The sequence below is a fragment of the Drosophila tropicalis genome, unplaced genomic scaffold (assembly GCF_018151085.1).
Source record: "Drosophila tropicalis isolate 14030-0801.00 unplaced genomic scaffold, ASM1815108v1 contig_4, whole genome shotgun sequence".
NCBI classification, from domain to species: domain Eukaryota; kingdom Metazoa; phylum Arthropoda; class Insecta; order Diptera; family Drosophilidae; genus Drosophila; species Drosophila tropicalis.
Window position 1 is genome coordinate 2,581,377 of NW_027172862.1, and position 25,327 is coordinate 2,606,703.

General features: G+C 34.5%; 1 protein-coding gene across 1 annotated transcript; it reads left to right on the plus strand.

Annotated features, from left to right (window-relative positions):
- The first annotated feature begins 9,480 nt into the window (after positions 1-9,480).
- On the plus strand, positions 9,481-11,312 carry LOC137573333 (decapping and exoribonuclease protein Rai1-like). The gene is made up of 5 exons (XM_068285263.1): positions 9,481-9,497; positions 10,045-10,551; positions 10,611-10,758; positions 10,822-11,029; positions 11,088-11,312. Exons 2-5 carry the CDS (start codon positions 10,110-10,112, stop codon positions 11,283-11,285), a joined length of 996 nt encoding a protein of 331 aa, XP_068141364.1. The 5' UTR covers positions 9,481-9,497; positions 10,045-10,109; the 3' UTR covers positions 11,286-11,312.
- Positions 11,313-25,327: the final 14,015 nt, after the last annotated feature.

Consider the following 25,327-nt stretch of genomic DNA (forward strand, 5'->3'; position numbering starts at 1 on the left):
GAATAAACTTTTTAAAGAGGGACGCCCATAAAGCCATAGGCAAGACCAAGGCGAAAGGAGACAAAGTTAATGGCAGACACGTACAAAGATGGGTAGGCTATGGTACACACATACATACACACCCATATACTATACATACTAGTTAGTATAATGTATGTAAAGGCAGGCCGAAATGTGTATCCTTCTCCCTAGTGCGCTAGAGCTGAAGCTACTTTTAATATACTTTTCTATTTGGCGTTGTTGCTTTTTACATATTTAATGAAATTATTTTCAACAATTTATAATTGCCACGAGCATTCAAGCTGTACCTCTACCTGGTCACCATGCCGTGCCACCATTTTCATTTTCACCAGCAAAACCAGAACCAGTAACCAGATCCAGCGATGAAATTCGCCCTCTGGCGCATTTAGTTAAATGCACCCCGGGGAGAGTTTTGTAAACAACAAATTATAAATATATATATGTAGGTATAATAAGAAACATGTCTCTTTATAACCAACGATGCTACCAGCTACCTGCCACCATTCAGCTCACCTGATGACCTTCGGCCTGCAATTTAGATTAGCCGAAAAACTTAGCTGAAGCATCTACTTCGCTGACAAGCAAAGAAATTCTTATGTCATAATATCAAATCATTTTCAAGAAACTCAATTCAAAATATTTCGAGTTTTTAATCCAAGGATAGATGCTCATAAATTATACACTCACTAATCTATTGAATAGGAAAATTATTGAAAATCTTTAATGTGTTTTGTTTATATAAAGAAAATTCGATATTTGTTAAGTGTCAGAGGCGTTGAAATCAATTTCAATCCGTCGGAATACATTAACACAACGTTTCACCTGGGAACAAGGAGGAGGGTAGGCAGGACATTATTAGCCACTTTGATTGATAGCACAGCAATGTGTGCCCTTAAAATTTAATGAGCCACGAAAAATAACCAAAATATATGTACTTCAATTTTCATTCTCATCTCGTCTTAGCCTCGTTTTCTCTCGCTCTCTAACATAAAAAGGATGTACAATGGAAAATAGGAAAATACAAAATGTATTTTTCGTCCATACTTCTCTATGTGTGTAAGGGTGTGTGTGTGTGTGGATATTTTAAACTGATTTAGCTCAATAATGTGACGCGTTTCATTTTGATGAGGGTCCTTCTTTTTTTTTTTTGCTGTCAAGAGATATGCAGGATGGGAAAGCTTCAAGTTCGTTATCTCTCAAGGTGTACATAAGGACAACGGTGCGGATGAGGGATATCACTTATTAGGGTTAACTATTTAACAATAAACAAACAAACAAACACAAAAAACAAAAGCATATAAAGAGTCATGATGTATATAACAAACATTAAGAATTGAAAACATCTATGAAATGACTAAAATTTGATCTATTTATAAGGTTTTTCTTTCGAAGAAGTTAATGAAAAGAAAACTCTCAATTTGCAGAAATCTATTGATCTTGATGGAATTTTTGAATAGAATAGTCGAAAATGAATTGTTGTTATTTCACTATAGTTATCTTTGTTGGTTAATAAGAAAGTTTAAATAAAAAATAAATTTCCGCCTTTTGGTAGTTTTGTGCCATGTTCGCTTTATGTCCACTCTTTGGCCTGTATACATGGATAACTACATATATATATGTATACTATATATATATATATATGTATATGTGCTCTACATGCGTTCATATTATCAACTCTTTCATATGGTAATTTTATAGTAAACATTGACAACAACAAATACATATAATGAGTAGACTCCTAAATATCCTGTCTTCGTAATTTGAAAAACATTTTTGTGCCAAATAAATAACTCAAATAACTTTACTTATTCATCTTATTTTCATTCTTATTTATACATATATTTTACGTATTTTTGAAGCTAGTAAGTCTTTCTACTTATCTCACTTGTAGGTCTCTAGGTCTCTCAGAATGTAGGTCTCGGAATTTTAATACAGATTTAGAGATTTTCATCCAATTTGAAAATAATGATATGAATTTTAAGATTTAAATTCAGGTTTTTGGGAATATTTTGTAGTTTCTTGGTATTTTTTCTCTCAAATTAAAAGATATTTAGCTAATGATTAGCTTTGCTTATATTTCAATTAAAAATTTGATTTTGTATACATGAAATAAACTAAATTTTGATTCTAAATTATTATATAATTTATTTAAAATCGGTTAGAAATTTGACAAATTACGGTCTAAAAAAACTAGGCAGATCGGCGAAAAGTTATTTCGGACTTGGATAAGAGTTTAAAGGATAATGATTGATAAAATATATAATCTATCTATGTACACCTGAGCTTTGTATAACTCAAGGATAACGATTTGTTTTCAACAATGTTATAGCTTTAGGTTTTGCAGGTTTTCAGGTCCTCATTGGTCAAACGGTCTAAATCTCAATCCAACTTGTCTACCCTTGATTTCAGTGTATTCAGTTGCAGGGTATTTCAAAATGGAAACAAAAATGTGTGTATGTCGGTATGTAAGAATGTGCAGGGATACGTGTAACGAGTGACAGCTACTAATAGACACACACACACACACACACACACACAGCTTCACCCACATGCATTTGCACGCTGTTACTGTTTGGCTTCTTGTTGCTAACGCTGTTGATTGTTGTTGTTACTGTTGCTGCTTTAGGGCATGGCTAGGACACACAAACACACACATGCACACACACACATACAGAGACATACACTCATGGCATATGCATATTCATGAAGCAAGTTTCTGCATTTCACTGCTCCATTTTCTAAAAGCTTCTTTGCTACACATTTCGGCGCATTCAAAGTTTTTCTGCATATTTTTTCTCGTTTGTTGCTGTTGTTATTATTTTTATGCTTCTTTTTTTGTTCTTTGTCATTGCAGGTTGTTTTTGTTTTAATTGTGGCTTATGCCTAGGTGAATTATTTAATTGGAGAAACTAATATGGCGTCTAAGAGAGTCACTAGACTAAACTAATTGCATCGGCACAATTGTACAATGAAAAAAAAAACCATCAAAAACACATTTTTTTTTTTTGGATAAAACTGCAGGGCAAAAGAGTTTGAAGGATAATAATTAGACAAAAAAAAAGAGAAGAAATTTTAACGTGCATTTTAAAACATCTCTTAAAATAATTACAACATAGTTTAACTTGTCTCACTTGATGTTCATTAAAGAAGAACTCATAAGATAGATTCCGATGTACCAGTCATGATTGGTTAATAAATTAAAGATTAATAAATTAAATTTATTTTACTTTTTGTTCGAGTATTATTCATAAAAAGAAAACCAAAAGAGTTAATTTTAAGGATAAATACAACTATCAGAAGGTAAAAAATTATTAATCCTTTTTTGCACACATGGCTAAGGCCAGTCCTTTATTGACTTTCGTCAGCTTGCTTTCCAAATTGTAATAAATCCCTTGAAAAACGAAATTCTACGATATATAACCATTGAAAGACTTCTTGTCAGGATCAGGTCAGACCCCAAAATAGAAGTTTCAAAACGTTGTAGAAAGAAGAGTTAAAATTTATTATAGTTTTCCTATTTCATGGGATAATGCATAGATAAAAAATAGTATTAAAGTCGATTTAAGTGTTCCAATTGGCAGAAAGGACAATCTCAGGTCTTATTGATCGTCGTCCATACGTCTTTCCATTTGTTTTTTAAAACCGAATTTGATCGCTTCTCGATTCGAGCTGGCTGTTATTTTCGAAATGTTCTTATTCCTCGTTCCTTCAAGAGAGCTAAAAACTAAATTATTAGAACTAGAAGAGAATAGAGAATTGGAGGACTTTTAGAATTATTAGATTTGAGGCACTTGAAATTGAAATCCTCATGAAATTTATGTGTGGCTTCTCTTGGGCACTAAGATGACAGTTGAGTCGGCATCCTTTAATCCTGCATAGTTTTCCAATGTTCCTCTTATGTATATAGGTACTTATGACTTATGCGAATGTATATGGAAATGTTTTGCTGTTATTTTGTTATGATTCGTGATAAATTTGAAAAGTCATTCATTTATTCTCTCATATGTTAATGTTGTAGTCTCTTCTGCTGTGTATATGCTATGTATGTATATCTGCATTATAAATTTAATTAAATCAACATACATGAACAGCATTCTGTTCGCTCCATTCTTTTTCTTTTCTTTTTATCAATTCAAAGCAAAGGCGGGACATGAAGGTCTGTTTTTTTTTTTTTCGTGCGTATTGCTGCTTTTTGATTAACATATTTCTTTTATCTGAACGGAAGCCAGACAAGCGACACACTGGAATACTCACTGAAGGACCATATCCTGTGGTTTTCCTTGCTTTCAAGTACATATGTACCTCTCCATAGAAGTTAGCCAAGTGGCAAGAGGAGACGGCGCCGGGGGGATGGGGAACGGTGTTCTAATGCCTTTGTTCACATGAATAAAATTATTAAAGTTATGAGAGAATATTCCAAAACATTTTTGACATGTTGAAAATAAAGAAAAAAAAAAATAATTCCTCCAATTCGTTTGACAACGACTTTAATATACTCTGTATTTAGGGCGAATTACAAACCAATGGCTAGAACTTTAGTTTCGGTAAGTACATAGCTCTACTTTCACTTCCCCCCTTTTTGCCCCCACCAAAAAGTATTTAAATTATCGCATGGCCCTATATACCCTGCAATAAGTAAACAAAATGAACAAACTGTATTGAATTTGGTTTCGCTCAAGAAGTGCTGCTTTAAGAAACGAACTTTTTTAATTAAATGGCAAAATGGAAAAAAGAAAAAAACCAAGGCAAACAAAACAAAATAAATTAATAGAAGAATACATACAGAAAACATGTGAGAGACATAAGCAGCAAAACATGAAAAGCACCTCACAGACAAAATGCCTTATTGGCCATCAATAAGTTGCAGATAAATATCTTTTTTTGCTTTCAATTTTCTTCTTGTAACTTCTCACCTGTCGACTTGTCGGCTTCTTTCTTCTTCCAGTTTTTGTTTCCTCTCGTTTTCGTATGGTATCTACGTTCTGTGCTCTTCATTTAACTTCATTTCCGGCAATGAAATTAAAACGCTTTGCCTGATTTGGGTTTTTCGGCAGTGCCAAAGCTTGACATTTCTTTCTTGAAGATTTTTAGTTTATTTTGTTTCTCATTTTTTGTATGGCTTGGCGGTTTGCCTAAGCACTTTCAAATGAAATTATTTGGAAAAACTCAAAGTATCGAATACAAATGTTTTAACCCTCTAATGAAAGTGAGCTTTGCCATCAAGATAAAACGATAAACAGCCAATAAAAACTAATAATGTTTTCAAAATTTGTCAAATTTAAGTTTGGAAGAAAATAGTGACAAATGACACTTTCTAGAAACAACAATATATGCCTTGAGACACTCTTGGGCATTGGAGGGTTAACCATTTCATATTCCATCAAAGTGTTTTAACAACTACTTTAATTTAGTGTAAGATTTATGCAAAATGTATGTATGTATAAAAATTTAGGTTTTAGTCATTTATTTGAAATATCTCCATCAATTGCCATCAAGATTTACAATGATTGTCATAAATAAAAGTCCCATTCGCCCACTCTTAAAAGTATATTTTATTTGTTAAGGACTTTGACTGCTCATCATTAAAATGTATGTCCATACATAAACAACTAGGTATGTATGTATGTATGTATGTATGTATGTACATATAAATATTATAGTAGATATTTTATGGACATCAATAATTTCGCAACATTTACGCTTTAATATTGTTTTGTTTTTTTTTTATTATTTTTATGAGTTACAATTTAAGGACTTACTCATATGTACACATATGTACGAGGGGTGATCGAGTAGATCTTTTAACAAAAATAAAACTGCACACACTTTTGTTTTCTAATTTTTTTTTTTAGGGCATTACAAAAAAAAAAAAAAAGCAAACAGAGGAAATAGGCGACATCTTTTTTAGATTCTCTTTTTATTCTCTTTTCATTTTACCTACCCGCCAATTGAATAGTCTGAGGGAAACTCATTTGTCATGAAAGGAATACATTCCATTTCTTTATTGACAGGGTAGGGTATAAAATATTCGGGAGATTAATGTTACCTGCAAGAATCTTCATTGACTAAGCCGTTTATTCCTCATTGGGTTCGATGACGATGGAAATGATGGTGGAAATCGCGATGCTTGTGAAATTTGCACAAAATTAGCTTGCCAGCTGTTTCCATTGGAACAAGAAAAGAAGTACATACATTTGAGTGCTGTTTGTTGTTGTTGTTGTTGTTGTTGTTATTATTGTTGTGTATTATTATTATGATTATTGTTATGGGTTTTTGCATTTTAAAACAAATGAGGCCTCAGTACATACATATATGCGTATGTATGTATGTATGTATGTATGTATGTGTGTGTGTGTGTGTATGAGAGCGCGCTTGTTGAAAATTACCCCACCAATGTTTGAAGCTGGTTTTTGTATTTTTATGTTTATTTAACTGCCTGTCCGTCGCCCATCAATTTTACTTACTTACTTACTTACTTGTTGTAGAACCAAGAGAACCATCCAATGATGAGTCTCTAAAAACATTCGCTCGGGCACATAAAAATACAATTTTCGCATAAATTCCATGCTAAACATTTTTCATGATGTTCTTTGTTTTGTTCTTTTGTTGTATTCTGTCCGTTTGTTCTACTCTTTCCTTTTGTGTGTTGTGCTCTCTCTATTATTTTAGTACAGCGACATCTCTATTTGGTAGTTTTAGAAGTTCCTGGATTCGAGTTTCTTCAGCCAAAAAGAGACATTCCATTCAATTTTTTTATAGAAAATTAAACACAAATTCATATAAGATGAGAATTCTTTTTTTTTTTTTTGTAAATTGCAACATTTTCAATGTTAAGGGATTGATATTAACTTGCAAGCCCATTAGTGCTACTTAGCTACTTGCTACTTAGAATTTTTACTTGTCAACAAGTGTTGCCTACTTTTAGGCACAGATGTTTGGAAAATGTGAATGCGATTACAAGCAATTCGAACAGGTTTATCGCATTTCTTTCGTAATCTTTAAATGTTAGTGGATGTGCAGAAGTGAGGAAAGTTTTAAAAAGCAAACATACAAATGTACCCTGTAAGGGAGTAAAATTGCTAAAATTGTTTGTAACGCAAAGCACGATCCATTCCCAACTGCACTATATTGGACCAATGTGTACTTTCGATCAACATAACTGGACGAGTCATGCTCCTCTGTTGAAATAACGCTTACGCCCTTAATTCAAATTTTGAAATAACTTCGGTTTGAATAAATAGTAAATTATAAATTATATATGTATGTATGTATATATTGACTTAGCTTTCTGTTGTTCTTCTAAGCTCTCATTAAAAGTTGACATGATAAAGTATTCATATGATATTTTTATACATACATACATACATATGAATGTATATATATTTATTTGTATAAATATTCATGCTTAAATACAACAGAGAGTTGAGAAATCCAACCGAGTGGCTACATTTGCGATTAGCTCATTGCTAATCGACCTTGAGAGCAGCTGATAAGGCAGTAAGCTAGAGAATTAGAACTACGCATTGCCAGAGCTTATGAAGCATTGATTGTGATGCCAAAGTTATAGTAGCAGTTCTATTCCAGACGTCCAGACGTGATGAAACGGCTAATAAATCAAACGTTGTTCTATTTCATTCTTATTCTCATTCTGGGACTGAGTCAGGCAAAAAGCGTAGGCCAGCATCGTCGAGAAGCAAATGCAGATCCAGAGCCTGCACCGGTGGCAGTTCCTGCACCAGTTGCTTCACCAGATGCTGCAGCACCACTAGAACCGTCGTCCGACTTGGACAACTTTCACTCAGGCGAATCAAATGAGGATGAGACTGAGGCCACCACATTGGGCATTGTGTCGATCAAATCGCGTGTGATTGCCAAGGATCGGGCATTATGTCAGCAACTGTCTCGTTATCATCCCCATTATCCCAAGTGTCATGACTACTGCAAGCGTTTGGATCACTGGATAGGTCAGTGCTGGAATGAGAGCTGCCATTGTGTTTCATAAAACTGGATTATATATACCTATTTTTCTTTCTTCCTCTCTGTCTCTCTTCCGGCTTTGCTTTATTAAATTTGCAAAATGCTTTTAAAAGTCAGTGTTCTCTTCATTTCCGATTTACAACTAATTAGCAAGTTTAGTGCCCATTCAGTTCATACAGGAAGCAGCATTAAAACTTATTAATTTCTAATCAAATTGCTAATCACTTTGCTTTCATTGAAATAAAAAAAAAAAAATAAAAAACAACAACGTGATGGGCCTATTTAGTCACTGTAAGTTGAATTAGAGCATAAATTTAAGGACTGCAAATTGTGAATTTTATGGAAGGAATAAAACTAACGAGTCGACATTATCATTACGTCACTTTGTGTGCACTAAAACATGCCCTCTTTCATCGCATACTAATTAACTATCCCAGTGAACTATTTGATTGAATTTAGGCAGGTTCGACGACCTCATCAATTTTTGTAACTTAATTTTTGGAATTAATAATAAATCGATCTTGGTAAAAGACGAAAATGCTAAAGGAGAAGCCATAGAAGTAAATATGTTCATACAATCTTAATTAGCACTATGAGATCAGTTCAGTTTCTTTGGCAATTAATTGGCAATACAAGGTAAACTATGTATATAAAGAAAGTAGGCAGATTAATACTTGCCTTGGACGTTGATGTTTCGAAAAGCTTCTCCTTGTAGAAGCATAAGGGCCAATTCAATTCAGATCTCACCTACAATGTTGAAACTATTTGGTCTTGGATTTGTATGACATAAGCAGCCTAACATCAATTTGTGGCTAAAGAAATTAATTTAAAAGCGGATTTGGAACTAAAAGAATACGCTGGGTCAGCAGGATATACTTCTCTGAGTGGAGTTCACAATGCCAATGGAGACTATATATAATCATTTCGAGTTTTTGGAGTACTTATTAAAATTTAAAAATTTAAAACAAATATGGTGTCTCTAACTAGAATAGTTTTTGATACTACACGAGTCTACATACCAAATTTGGTGGCTCTAGCTTTTACAGTCTCCGAGATCTATGTAGGTGTTCATGCGGACAAGGCTAGATCGACTCGGCTATTGATCCTGATCAAGAATATATCTACTTTATGGGGTCGGAGAAGCTTCCTTCTGCCTGTTGCATACATTTTGGCGACTTTAATATTACATTTCACCCTATGGGTGTATGGTATAATTATTGTTTTCGAATAGAACTTGCTTAAACAAATAGTGTTGTGGAATGAAACGATGATCTCATTTATCATAAGAGTACGATCTAAGAGCATGTGAGTTTGAAGAGTTCAAATGCTAAAGAGAGTTCAAATTTGTTCGATTACATTAGGGCGCGGTACAAAGAGAGCACTAAAAAACAAAAAAGGAATTCTCAAAATGCATACCCAAGGGCGATATTCATTTGCAGTTTTAAGCTCTCGGAGTATTCAAGTATTTCGCTCGCCGCACAATTTTAATTTGCAACAATGTAATTCTTGTATATATGTACATACATAAGTGTTTTGCTTTGTTTGTTTTTATATATAGTAAATAATATTAATAGTTCTAAGTGAAAATTAGAATTAGTAGTGTTATTTGTAATTAAATATAAGGTCTGCTATTGGAATAAAGTTAATTAGTTTATTAGTTTATTCAATAAACTAATTTACATTTGAATCACTGCCAGTGATACGAGACGATTATCTACTGGTTTTTCTGAGTCATCCATATTCAGCACTGGACATCATTCAAAATACTGTTAGTGAACTCGGCTTTTTAAAGTCTTACCTATATAGGCCAATAATAATAATAAAAAAATGTTGGCATCAAGTTTGGACCCGATTTGCTGGGCAACCATTATTCACTCCCATGGAGTGATTGTTCTCTAGTAATAATATGAAAGAAATTCATATGACAATATTAAAAGTTGCTGCTGCGGAATACACTGCTAAAAAATAACAATTATTAACTTCTAATTTCTAATTAAGAGTTATTTTTAATACTTCAGTTCTAATTCTTACAACTTCTTTATGTAGTCTGCTCAGAGCCCTCTATTTTTTAAGAAACAAGGCAATTTTTCATAAATGTTTTAAATACATAGATGATGGCTGATGCAATCCATCTGGAAGAGATTCAGCTGGTAAATTTAATAGAGTACAATCCGGATACGAAAAGAATGCAAACGCCAGCAACAATTGGCTATTATCGTCAGCCAAAGGAAAGTGAATATCCATTGGACTTGGCCAAGGGTTGCGAGCATTATATACACCGTCATTGGGCTGATCATAGTGATAGCCCACATGACAGAGTCCTGCATTATTTAATGCATCAGGAAAATCCTAGAGCTTTAATAAAACAAACTGATTTCTGTCTTAACCGTCAGACAATGGTTGAAATTGTGGAAAAACAAAAAAAACATTTTGAAGCTGTCCGCTTCAACGATTGCATTTTCCTGCACTTGGTTACAGATGAGGAGCACGAATCAGCGCCAATACCGCAATGTAGAACTTATCCATTCAAGGCTCGACAGTATTTATTTGCTGGTAAGAGATTAGACAATTCTATCAACAGATACAATATATCTAGCTAAAAATTCTTAAAGATGCTCCTGACGCCACTCCAAATACCGATGTGCCCGTAAATGAGAACAGACAGATCTACGGAGTTTTTACGGCCAAATTAGGTAACTTCAGGCTTATGTATTCGGGTGAGATTTCCGGCGTGGAGAATACGGAACCACTTGGGGATCTGTAGGTAACTATGAAATGGTAACCAAGAATTAATATTAACAGAAATATCTGATACTTACGCAGAAAGGATCCAGAAGTTCTGAAACAATGTCGTTTGGCATCGGTCAAGGTTTTCGGTGGCAAGCCCAACTGGCGCCGTGGACGAAAAATCGCCCATTGGCTTATTCAAGCCCATTTATCTGGGATCCATCAACTTCGGGTTGCTCTTTTTAATGAAGACGGTTTGGTGACCAATCCTATCGATGGCGACGGTCGTAATCAACTCGATTGGGTAAGTAATTAGTACCCTGGAAAATAGGTAAATAAAATGGTTATTCACATTTAAACAGCTTAATCGATTTGACATGGCAAAGCGGTATCAAATTCTCCACCATTTCCTTGGCGAGGTTACTCAATACGTGGGCGACATTAACTGTCCCCACACAATTCATGACTTCACTGTAGACAGGCAGTCCCTTGTCTATAATGGGATGAGGCAAAAGACCAACAGCAGCCTTACTGAAGAGTTTATAAGCTTTGCCAATTAACAATAATAATAATTTTATCTAAACCTAGCTTTCTATAAGTCTCTGAATCCTATTCTGATTTATTTTTCATGTCGTTCCATCACACTGTCGATTGAGCCTTACAGAATCGCTTGTCAACTAATTGGGTTACACAGCGTTATATACACATATACACACATCTGTGCATACATACACATACATACAAATATTCAATGATTATGACGTCTTGTGGATTGTTGCTTCTTGTTATCCTTGACCATGTTTGCCAAGGCAGTAACATGCCCACATGTACATACATTCTCTTACACATTTCAACGAATTTGGACAATATTGTCAAACAATTACATGACTTTACAATTAATTTGTCTCCCCAAGATACATATATGTACAATGTACATACATACATCCTTGCACACATACATGTAAGTATGTAAGCGATAAGAGTTGATGCACAATGTGAAGACAGGTTGCATGTATTGCAGCTATATGTATACCCGTATACATGCATGTATGTGTTTTTAATACCCTTGCAGAGTATTCCAATTTTGGTCAGACGTTGTAACGCATAGAAGGAGTTGCTTCCCTCCTCGTAATGTATATATGTATGTATTGTCTTGAACAGCATAAAAAGCTGGGTCGATACAGCCATGTCCGTCCGTCCGATCGTCCTGCCTGTCCTTTATGCCGCCAATTTGAAACCTATCGAAATTAACTTTGGTATTTAAGCTATTTACGGCCTACGTGAGATAAAGTACAAAATATTCTTCGGATTGGTCTACCATATCACTTAGTGATATACAAAAATATGGGTAAAGAAGCAAGCCATCGCTATGAAATTCCTTAATGTGATAGTTTTAAAGTAAAGCATCATATCCACAAGTTTTAAAATGATCGGATATACATACATATAAACAACACAAGCAACAGTCCATATAAATTGGCTCTCAACATTAAAACAAAAAAACTATTAATTTGCGATGATAAAAAGCGAAGAGAAAAAATATTTTATTTTTCAAATAACTAACCGTGTGAATCATATATAAATTTACGACTTTATTTCAGTAATTTCTAAAATTAGAATGTAATTGAATTTGAGAAATAAAATGCATATTTATGCATACATAATAATAAACAATAAACAATTAACTTTCAAAAATGAAACAAAAAGTATATCCAAAAGAGCTTTAAGCAGCAATTTCATTTCAGTGCAAATATTGCCCACTTATGGGTTAAATTGCAAATTGCTGTCAACTTGCCTGAGGAGAGGGCAACTGGCTTTAAGGGTGACTCTGTCCTTGGCTCTGGGATTGATAATGGATATACAGTAGCTGGATTTGTTTTCATACTTTCGTTCAACTGCTCTGACAATGAGTTACATATATAAATAAATCTTTGGTAATAATTGTTGTCAGAGAGGTGAGTGTACAATTAAAGGAAAATAATTAAATATAAATTGGATTTTTGAAATATTAAGATCAGAGGAAAAAAGTTAAATGTTATATTAATATGGCTAAGGATGAACTGACGACCAAATTAGAGTATACAGTAAAGTAAATTGAATCGATTTCTTGGGCAATAAACTAAAATTGTCAGTCGACCCACAAAAAACACTGTTCAAAATCTCAAAAGTGCTCATATTTTAAAATTTTACGCACGTTTCTTATAATTAAAACTTAACACAGCGAAGGGGCAGAGTGATTGAGGGGGAGAATCGTGCCACAGATTGCATGACCGCGAAAACTACATTAAAGCAACCCAAAGGCAGAGAGGGCAGGGCAGGGCAGAGACTGAAAGCAGACAAATCAAAAAAGTTGCACAAGATTTTTAATTTCATTTTGCTGTTTTAACCCGGCAGAAGCAAAAAAAAAACAAAACAAGAAGAAAACACGGAAAAAAAAAGGAAAACAAAGTTTTGAGCTGCCCCTTAAGCATCCGCAACAACTAACTGACTTCAATTTCTTTCCATGGGCCCAAAGCAGCTGCTCAGTTGTAGAAAAACATTCTTGTAGTTATAAATCAGTCGACAACAGAGTACCCACTGCCACCTGCTGATTAGAAGACTGGCGGACCCTTTGCCCCTTTTTGAATTGCCCTGCCGAATAGAGAGGTCTATTCATTTTGGTCAAACATTTCTGTGTAGTTGATGTCGCTCTCCCTGAATGACCTTGAACAAGACTAAAGGTATACATATAAGCGAAAAAGAGTCTCTGAGTATACATATCGATATATAAATTGTATTGATTGACCATATTATATATATTTTATGTGAAAGGGCATATGAAATTCGACAGTAAGTTATATCAACAGAATAAATGTGAAATTTACAATCAGTGAAATGAGCACACGAAGTCAGATGATAGTTAGCCAACTATAATTTTATAAAACTTGCAGAAAGTTATCCAAGTTTATGAAAAGTTAGTTGGTTTGATCAATTTATATAGTTTATTTTTTAATTCAATTTTTATCCCAATCAAATTAAAACGCCTTTTCAAAGGACAAAAACAATTTTAATCTCCTTTAAACTTTTGCTTTGTTCAACACTAAGACTTACAACTCGGACTCAATTTTGTTACAGTTTTTCTTTAAACACTTTTCAGAGCTTTGTTAAAGTTTTAAACCTATCCATGCCAATACCTCTTATACCTACAAAATCCACTCGTGGGAAATGGAATATTGTCTAGTAAAATCTTAAGATGTGTTCACTTCTTTTTCAAGAACATATCGAATTCACTTGATATCCACAAACCATAATTTATATATGTATATGTATTTAGTAAAAGTTAATAAATGAAACAAAGTCAGTTGTCATGAAAGAACGGTGTACTCGATTATATAGAGTATATGTACGCATACGAAAAGAGTCCATAAAACTATCAAAAACGCCATTCAAACCATTAAAATTTGTTAAGCAGCGGGCATTGGAAATATAACTTGGATTCATAATCACATCACTCATAGGAACAATATTATAAAATTTCATAAGGAAAGAAGCTATATCATATTACTCTCTTAGGAATCCTTGGTCGAGTTTGATATAAATAGCAAATTCTACAGTGGTTAGCCTCCGCTGACGAGAGAACTTGGTAGTTTTTGAAAAAGCTCATGTTTTGTTCATTCGAGCGGTTAAAAACAGCAAAGATAATTAACAGATCCACATTATAAATGATGAGTTTTTACATAAAATCATTACAATTATATATATTGCATGCTATGACATTATTTAACATACAAGGAGAAGAAGAGTTCCCCAACAATATGCATGACCGTTCATTTGGGTTCATTAACCCTTTGGGTACGAATTTAAGACGAGAAATGTCATGTCTGTTCAAGCCATAGGCTAGAAGTTTTTCAAATATGAATACCCATTTGTTTAGGAACCAATTGTCATTTAACTTATATACATTCCTAAGTATTTTATACTCAAAGTCTTATGAATGATCTTGTCTCTGTCACTCTTTACAAACATATATGACCTACTTAGTTGCGTAAGAAGTGAAAATTTAGTAATAAGCAGGCAAACGAACTATCAAGACGTGTTCTAGCAGTGGCAGATACAGTTCAGTAAAGTTGAAATAAAAATAAAGCTAAGTTCTTATGAGTGGCTTATTGTTCATCAGCAATGTCGAAAATATGTGAGCTTTTAATATAAAACTCATATTGACTACTGAAGCTAATACGCTTTGTATCTACATATGTATATTGGATAAATTAGATTTCTTTATATAAATTGACTTAAACATAATGTTTTATTACTTATTAGGGAAAAAAGGGGGAAGAAATGTAAAGAAAAAAGAAATATGAATATAGATTATTGTTTGAATGTAAATCTTTTATATCACCAAATATCAAGTATCAAATGGGCCTAAGGATGTAAGTAAAGGAAGGGATATGACCATCATTATGGCCATAAATTGCATTGATAACATAATAAGCCTCTGTGTATTGTAACAACTCATATACACACACACACACACACACACACCCAAATAGCCGAATAGATGTGTTTAAAATTTAATGCGGCAACAGTAACAACAAGAACAACAATAACAACAACAAAAGGAAATAATGTTGGCAAGGAAACCTGTTTTCAGCCCTATCACTCGCACATGAGCCGGCCATATTTTACATACATCATTTATGTATGTTTGTATGTACATACATACATACATATATGGCCAACTAGATGAAAGGATGGCAGGCAACAGAGCATGGAGGGTTTTGAAGTCAGATGCCCGTGCCCGTGCCCGTGAACGAGCCCGAGCCCGAGTACCAAGCCGAAGCCAAAGCCGATGCGGCCACGCCCCTTTTTGTGTCTTTAGCCACTGTGGCGAGCGTTTGGCTCCTTGTGTGGCCTGTGATTAAAATGATATTTTCAGACAATGTCAAACAGCGTGTGACTAATGGGTCTATGGGTTGTCCGAAATGTCTGTTATTACTTGATAAATCTTGTCGGTCACACATTTTAGTATGCTAACACACACCCACAGATACACACAGATACTCACACACACACACACCATCATATGTATTAGCTAGTTGGCCCGTGTCCATGTCCATTTCGTTTTATGCAAATCCTTCCCTGCATTCGGCTCTAATGACAAATGGGTCAAAAATTTGCGGCTAATGACACAAATATGCTCCATTTCTGCCTATAAATTTTATGCATAAATAAACCCTTAAAATAAGAAAACAAAAGCAAAAAAAAAAAAAAAACCCACAGAATCTGGAAGGAAAAAACTACACACATACATACATATGTACATCTTCACATATGATTGAAGACTTTCGGCCAGCGACCTTTTTGTCAGTTTGCAACCATTAATCAATGGGCAAATAAACATAACATTAACTTAAATTGGCATTAGGGGTTGCGCCTGGTTAATGATTATGGTTATGGATTATTGTGGTCAATGTATGTAGATTCAAGCCGCCATATTTCGCGATTTATTGGACAAGAAATGGAGCATAAAGTCAGCTTTAAAACATTTTCAATACTTCATCGATACTTTGGAAATAGTTTCTTTCATTTCATTTATTTGGTTGTCTAATTGTACATTAAATCAAGTTATTAAGTAAATGCATATTCAATTTTTATTTCAACCAACTTTGGTAACTTTTTTTAAAGTTTTCTTAACTTTATTGCGTATACGCAGTGTTGTTTTTTAAACATTTATCAAAGATGATTTAAGGAGAACCTAAATGAAATTTAAATCAAGTCACTTTTTCGGACTTATTTGAATTTCAACTTTGCTATTCTGTTTTCGCTATATTTAGCTGTAATTCTCAACCTCTTCAAGCGTTTAAGATATGTTGTCAATAGATCAAGAGGCGCCTCGAATGAGACATACAAACAGCCAAATTTGATAACTAACTTCCAGAAAGAGTATAGATGTGATATAGTATAGAAAGCAAGATTAGTATGTGTTAATGTAGTTTAGCTAGATAATAAAAGGAGTTTGAGTCCAAAATCTTTCACATGGGCTCGATACTTGTTAGTTGAGGTTTTAAATTTTTTAAACTTAGCTCTTTTATTCTAAATGCTGGCCATATGAATCCAAAATGTGAAGTTAGCTCTTCCCCCAAACATCCCGCAATCAAATTTATTATTTATCCTAGACCCGTCTTCTCGACTCTCAATTTAGTTTATTTCAAAAATAGTTGCTGAGCATATTTCAAAATATTTTTTGTTTTTATTTTCAGTGCCAGTTAATCAAAAGCCAAATAAAAACGAGAATCTGTTGGCCAAGAACATAGCTTATAAACATAATCTTACAACACGTACGACTATGTGATAGATTATTTGCATTAGTTGACCAATTCAAATACAATAACTGAGTGGCAATCTACATATATACATAGATACATACATAGAGACAGATGTGTGTGTGTGTGTTTAGAGGAAAATCTTTGCAGGCGACAAATATAAACAAACAAAATATACAAACAAGCAAACTCATACACGTACACACACAGAGAAAGAAATAGATAGAGATGGAAAGAAAGACCAAAGAGATAAACTAAGGCAAACACAACAAAGCACGAGGCAAATATGTAACATCTGGGGTACAGGAAAGAGAAAAGCACTGACTTCCGAATACCCTGTGATACTCAATTGATTGATAGTTGATCGCAGTAGTTTAACATTATTGAATACCTTTCTTTTTCTTAACCTTAACAAACTTGACCTTTTTTTTTTATTATTATTTATTAATCATATTTGCAATGAGTACAAACTTGGCAGTAAATCAATTGAATCCTTTTAGGGTATACTGTGTATGTATTGGACATGAGACCTAAACAAATATGCAGCAAGCGTGACAACTATGCGACTACCACCAGGCTTTGAATCTCTATTCCTTCAAAGAAACCTTGGAGTTATAGCGCAACAGGAATTGCCTTTATTTATCTTCATTACATTGTCCTTTAGTTCTATTCATGCACATTCTGCTTTTTCAACATCGACTCCAACTCCACTGCTAAAAACTCGCTCTCTCTTTATTCCTTCTGTATAGGCTTCCCATTTTAAGGGCTCTCGGTTAGAGGATTTGTACGTGAAATGAAATAACAGCCAATGAAGGGAATCCTTTCTTTATAAATACACTTAGACACTTGGCCTTGCAATGTGTTAAATTTTTACATATCATTATTAATGATAAGTAAAATATTTAAGTAATAACAATCTAAAGAATATTGAATTAGACTGTGATCATTCAGAGTCTTAGATTCCACACATGTAAAACAGCGGTATTATCCTGCAGAGTGGTCTCCATGGCAAGAGTATGAAAACTGACCCAAAAAAAACTAGCATTGAAAATTCAAATACGCGCTCAACTCGAACACAACAATCGAATGGAAGTTCATATGTACACACAAAGTGCTCCCACAAACAAATCGTCGTCCTCATCGTGCTCTTCCTCGTCATCACATTGTTTCGGAGCATTGAGTTTTCAGCCTTTTTGCTTTGTTAAGCTGTTTTTGGTTTTTTCTTTCTGTCTCTCTCTCTCTCTCTCTCACTCACTTACTCACTCTCTTTCGCCTGTTGCCTCACAACATTCGAAGCTAGTTTTTTCCTTTGCCACTACTGTCCAGATTAGTGGCTATTGTGGGGATCCAACAAGTTTTTTGTGGCTTTGCTTTGATAATTCTCGTCAGCAGCATCCCCTCTGGCATTCATCTCAATATTCCCTTCCAGCATCAATGGCATTAGCGTGTCATACATATAAGAAACTTGCCATGCCTGCCTGTCTGCCTGCCTGCCCAATGGTAAACGCTGACTCAGTAGTTTAGCATATGAAAGTAAACATTTTGTTATCGAAAACGAATCTGATGCTTTGTTTGTGAACATTCATTGACTCAAATTTGTCATATGTACAGATGTATGTATGTGTTTTTGATAAAATGTGACAATTAGTCTTATGTTAGTTATGGATAATTCAATGCCTAAATAGCTAAGATAAGTATTTGATTAGAAACAAAACATATATGCTTTACTTATGCCTTACTTTTGTAAGGTATAGTCATACATACATTTGCCTCTATGAGAGAATGTAACGAAAAATCATGTCACAAGTCCTATTGGGTCCATTTATACATATATAGTATATACCAGTTTCCATCTTGGATGCTTTGATCTGGTCTGGTGTATGGAGAAGAAAAAATGGATAACTAAAAAGTTCACACAACTTTAATGCAGATTTTGAAAAACTTTTCTATAAACTTTTCTGTCCTATTTTTCATTTGCCTACAACCTCATACACTTCGACTTGCAACAAGCTCAGAAGCTGTTGAATGAAATGTCTATAGTTAAAGAGCTAATAAGCTCAATGCTGTAACTGTATTTGTTAAAGAGTTACATATGTACTTACTGTGAAATAATGAACTTTACTTTGGTTAATTTCTCACAAAAAAAAAAAAAAAACGTAAGGAAAAAGAATATGGGGAAAGCTTCTACTCATCAATTGTATCTGTTGCTTTATTTGTTAGACCAAAAGCATTTCGCTTGCTTTGGCATTTTAGTCATAAAAAAGGGCATCTTAAAATTTATGTTTCGCCCCATTGTCGTCAGCATAAACAGGATCAGCTGAAGTGCCCAAAGGACTTAGTCGGCATAATGAGAAACACTCCAGACACACAGAGGCACAGCAGCAACGGCCACGGCCACGGCCACGACAAGACGTTGGCGGTGTCCAAGTGCCTTGGAGGACAGTGGCCGTCCTAAGTCAACACCTCAAGCGAGGTTCGAGTTCTGGTGGCATTCAGTGGAACGAAAACAAAAACATTTCTCACTTCCGTTTCCGTTGCTCACCTTTTGTGGGTAATAAGCTGCAATTTTATTATTACATTTTTCATACAACTTTAACTGGCCACCCATACCAGCAACCGTAACCACCCCTCCCAATCTCCATTCATCCCACATCCACATCCTTGTTGCCGTTGACTGTGCGCGGTAATTTCAGATAAATGAAAATGCATAAACAAAGAACTCATTAAACTGAGACGAGCCGCCATCCACGAAGCATCCACCACAAAGTATGGAGGCAGTTATAGCCCAGACCAGAAAACTGAAAAGTGTCCTTCACCCATTATGGTGTCCTTGCGACCAAAGTGGTCGTCCAAAGGTTCATGGAGTACATTACAATTACTGCATTTATTTAAAATTATTGAATATTAAGTAAAAAGAGTTTTTAAGGACCTTAATTTTCTTCAAGATATATTACTTAAAATATATTTTAAGTTTCCACTTCCACATTTATTAGCATTTAGCAACTTGATTTTATTTCTATCAGAGTTCAAAAACAAAGCATTAATCAGTAAAGTATTTGCTTTGAAAAAATTGCTTATACGCAGGGTATGACGCTGGATTGTTATATTTACAATAGAAATATAAGAATAACATAATTTTTAGCTAAATTGGCTCTTAACTTTTATCAAATACATACATTGAAAAAGCGTAGTAAACAATTGATTTTTGATTTTCATTTTCAAATCACATATGTCTGATTATTTTGCCCTTAAAATGATTACTTTAATTTCCTGTACTTATTGAGATTCTTTGGTTTTAAGTTCCTACTTGTTGCCTACTCTCACCTGATCACCAAGAAAGCTTGTACATCATCTAAAAAGGGTTTTCACTAACCCTTTTCGATCTTACTCATTCCCTGACATACTCTATCAATCATTGGCTTATTCGGTTTTTCCTATACTGTTACTGACTTAATGAAATCTCTAAAACCAACACCCGAAAAATAAAGACAGGAGCTATCAGAGGGCAAGTTAGAGCAATTAGAGTTAGTTTTTGGTCTATTTCAAAAAGGTTTTAGACTTTTGTTTGTTAATAATGTAACCTCAACCGCATTTTGGCCATCAAATTGATTGCGTTAATGTTTTATTTTATTTTTACAATATTCTTCTAATGGAGCATAACCCCACTTGTTGGGAATTTTTTTTTATATTTTGGGCTTAGTTATATATTGATCGATTTCTTTACTCAGCAGGAATAAGTGAAAGTTTTTCTGTTTATTTCCTCTTTATCTCTGCTTTCCATAACAATTTATTTGCCTTCATTTGTCTTCACTTTTGCCGTCATTTTTGTTATTTTCAGTTTTTTCTTATTTTTCTTTTTTCTTCTTTGTTGTTGCTTCACTTTTGGGTCCTGTTTCGGTTTCGGTTAAGGACACATGATGAATTATGCCCTGGACTGGATGACAATTTTTTTGTTTTTGGCATATTTAATTAATATTTATGTTTGTCGGCGTGATAAGCGGACTTTGTTGTGTTTATTATGAAAGTGAAACACGATTTTTGAACATAATTAGTTGAAAAATCCATTCAAAGGGCAATTGCAATCTAATAATGAGCTACAAAAAATACAAATTTGTAGGATTGATTGGGATTAAAGGTCTATAAAATGTTAAGGATTAGAGAAAATTGAAAGCCACAGAACATTTCAAATTTTAGCATCTATTAAAAAGTTTTTACAACTTTTCATTACTATAATCAATAGATTATTAGCATTTAGCAACTGTTACGAGGTTAATTATGAATTCAATTGTTGCTTTTAGCTCCATATCCAAAGTAATTGCTCGATTCCAACTTGCAACATGCAATTTTTATGCTATATTCATTTTCAACACGAATTTTTATAGCTCATGTTTAGCAAGGCAATTTGAATGCAAACAACGTGAACGTGAATTGGGAAATGGTATTAGAAAAAAACTGGCAAATTTAAGGGGGTTTGTGGGGGTCCGGAACTTTAGTAAATGTAAAAGACATTGCAAAAACTAAAACGTGCTTTTCATTTCGATTTGATTTCCATTTTGGCTGTTGTTCTTAGTTTTCCCTGTTGTAATTGCAACTGATTTTGGCAACTCCAGAATCTGAGGGACTTACAATTTGTGTTGCTCGGTGTATTCATATTTGTTTAGCTCAGTACACTTTAGGTTCAGCTTGGTTTCAGTTTCGTTCAGTGTAGTCAAAGTCAAAGGAACAAGCCGTTTTCTCATCGTTAAGTCCATTGGGTTAGGGCCACTCAAGTATCCAAATACCCAAACTCCAAATGCCAACAATTCAAATAGGATTTCTGTATTTGTTTGCCTTTTGGCTTCTACTGTCGCTCAGCTCAACTATCATTTCTTTTTTTTTTTTTGTTGCTTTCCTTTTCCCGGGCTTGGACATAACTTGCATAGGATGAACTTAACTAAATCCAGGTGTAGTCCCGTTCAATAATTCTCTGCCTATGAGAACGACTTGAAGTTACCTTAGAGAATGCCAATGGAAATCAATTTCTGGGTGAATTCCACCTAGCTTACGACTTCAACAAGTCTCCAGTCGATATACCTGTTCCTGCCCATCTTGGGTGAGGGGCACGAAAAAGTGTTGGGCAAATATTTTGGCTAGCTTGTTAGAACGCTAATTTGATGTGCGCTAGCAAAGTATCTTTAGGATGCGATGAGTGTTTGCTGCCCTGTCTGGGCTGAGTACTTGGAGCATGTATTAGTGATATGTGAGCAAATATTTGGCATTGCGAGAATGTTAAATACACTCACACACAAGTCACACATACGGCTGGATTCACAGTGAGTGATGATGATGAAATGTGGTTACTGTGTATGCTAAAACAGACAACAAACACAGCGACAGACCGTCAACACAAAGACAAGGCAAACGGTTCGTTATAATTAACGCGGCTTATAGTTTTCTTGGCTTAAAGTAATCTAAACATTAAAAGCTGCTAGTTCTTTTAGCAGCCAAGATATGTATAAAAAAAGAAAACTCAATCTAAAACCAATTTCATTTCATTTACCACTTGGATTCAATATCTAGTACTAAGTATTATGCTTTCATCTCCCACCCATTTTCGTCAATCTATTTAAAAGCCAAAATTCCACCCAATTTTCCAGCCGACATTTACTCACACACTCTGAACATTGAAAACCTTCAGTCCCAAACACCACCCCCTTACCATCCTCTAGCCAACCTGAAGAGAAGCTGTCAACAATTGAATGGCAAAGCTGTCAAATTAAAAAAGAATTCGTTGAGTGAAAATTGTTTTGCTGTCGAAACAATTAGATGAATGTTTGGCAGGAGTTTCAAATTGAAAGAAGTCAGCTCGAGGCAAAATGGCTGTACACAAATACATACTTACATGTGTATGTATACGTACATTTGTAAGTATGTATGTGTGTAATATGAATGATGAACAAATGGAGTGAAAGTCTTACAAGTCGTGGAACTTTCGCTGTCTCTCAAAATCCAGACATCGTTTATTTATTTTCTTCTTTGCTTCAGTGACCATAGATGACACACATTTGACCGGGTCAAGAAATGTTTCTGACACGAATTGAAAGCCAAATGTAAACAGGCGCAATATTTAATCTTATATTATTTTATAAGCATCTCTGTTTTTTTAATATTATTTGTGATTCCCACTCTTTTAGGAATATATGAACTGCGAATACTCATGTAGGCCAACAGATTGAGAAATCAGGTGATTAAATATATATGCTTAATAATTTTTGTCAATTGACAGGGTGAAAACAAATTCGTAGAAATATCGTCAAACGGCATTCTTTACCTAAATTCATATATATATGTATGTATGCTAGATGTATTTTTTTCTTGTATAATATTATTATTTTTCTTCTTATTCTTTTTTTTTTTCTTTAACATTTAATTAAATTTTGCGTGATTGATTGCATTTGGTTGCGGTAGGCTGGAAGGGAGAGTGAAGGGAAGCTACAAAATGATTTTTTAATTTTTTTGACAGGCAAAAATAGAAGACCAATAGCAACAACAAAGGCAGCCAAAGGCAGCATAATTAAAAATGAAAGCTGCTTAATAAGTTCCCATCGCCTCGTCCTTTGATGAGCCGCCCATCAAGAACGACGACGACAAAAGGAATGAATTAGAGAGAGAGAGAGAGAGAGAGTGAGCAAGACTGAAGATGAAGAAGGTGCTGAAAAAAGAAAGTAAAGGACAACGCAAAAAAAAAAATAAAATAGAAGCAAAAATAAATACGAATACGAATCAAGCCAAAGAGCCGGAAAAAATAAGCGTCCAAATTAAGAGACACTTTTTGGTTTCATGGGACATGCGTGTCGATTGTAGGAGATTGCAGAAAGAGAGAAAGAGTGAGGAGTATGAGAGATGCTGCTTACCCCTAACCGGCGGTGTCGACCATGCCACACTTATTCCCCTCCAGCCCCGTTCACTTCTTTATCCTGTTTTCTGGCCTAAATAAGTGCGTGGGCTTTGCGTTAATGAGGCAATGCGTCACTGGGAACTGCTGGGAACTGGGAACGGCTCCAACTCCCAACTCTCATCTCGTTGCTGTCCCCTAGCTTGTCAAGTTCATCAGCATAATTATCCATGGCATTGACTTCATCATCTGTCACATTGTTGTTGTTCCTCGCCCTTCCACCCTGCACACACACACACACACACACACACACACACATACACACACACACACACACATATACAAAAAAAGGAAAAAAAATATATTGGACCCCGGCAAAAGACAATGCCACATAAAGTGTGTTAATTGTACGGATTTGCCAGCAATGTCAACGATAAAGTAAGTGTATGTATGTATGTATTCGTTTTTTGTTGTTTTGTTTTTGAGGAGGACTTAAAAAGATAAATCGAAAGACCATCGAGAGTAGGTCCTGGTCATGATAGAGTAGCTGAGCGAGGCAACGGCAAACAAAAAAAAAAAAAAAAAAACAGAAACAAATGCGAGCAGAATTGATAGAAGGACCTCTCTAAGTGGCTAAGCTTACTCCAAATAATTATGGCTCTATTTAGTTTACCCACCAACCACCTAATAACACACAGACACATACACATACACATATATGTGAAGAGGTCCTTAAAATTGAATGACAGCAGAGAGCTTAACAAGATTTCAAGTGGACAAATTCTTAGTGATAAACAGTTGATGAAGTGCCTTAACAACCATTATTTCAACCATGGTTACCTTTTGGCTTATATTTATGCAAAACTTTTGTACCTCCGCCCCTCCCTCTCCCTATAAATAATAGTTAAATTCCTTGACTACATCATCTATAAGCCGTCAATAGAGCACTTCAATTGTAAAAGTTAGTCGTCTTAAGCTCAATGATAGCAATAAAAGACAAACCAAAAAGGGAAGACAATATCCTACCAATTGTGCGTTGTCGAATTTAACAAAGGAGAATTTTCATTTTTATTTCATTTTTTTTATTACACAACTGATTCTCCAGACTTTCAATGAACGCCAAAATAGGTTCTCGAAAATCATTTTCAACAAGATCACAAAATTTTCTTCATTAATAATTAATAAATATACTTTGTGTTTTCTTGATTTTGCTTAAATTGTGTACTGAAATTAAACTTAAGTCAGTTTGATGGCCTATTTAAATGAGGCGCATTGTGTGGTTTAGTAAATTGCAATATGTGTAGCATACTTTACCGCATGGGCGCAAGTTTGAGTGCGTACCAAATGTGCGGTACGAGTGCCTCTTCCTGGTGTGTATGTGTGTACTTGTTTGCCTGCTGTGGTCGCTTGAGACAAATGAACTTCG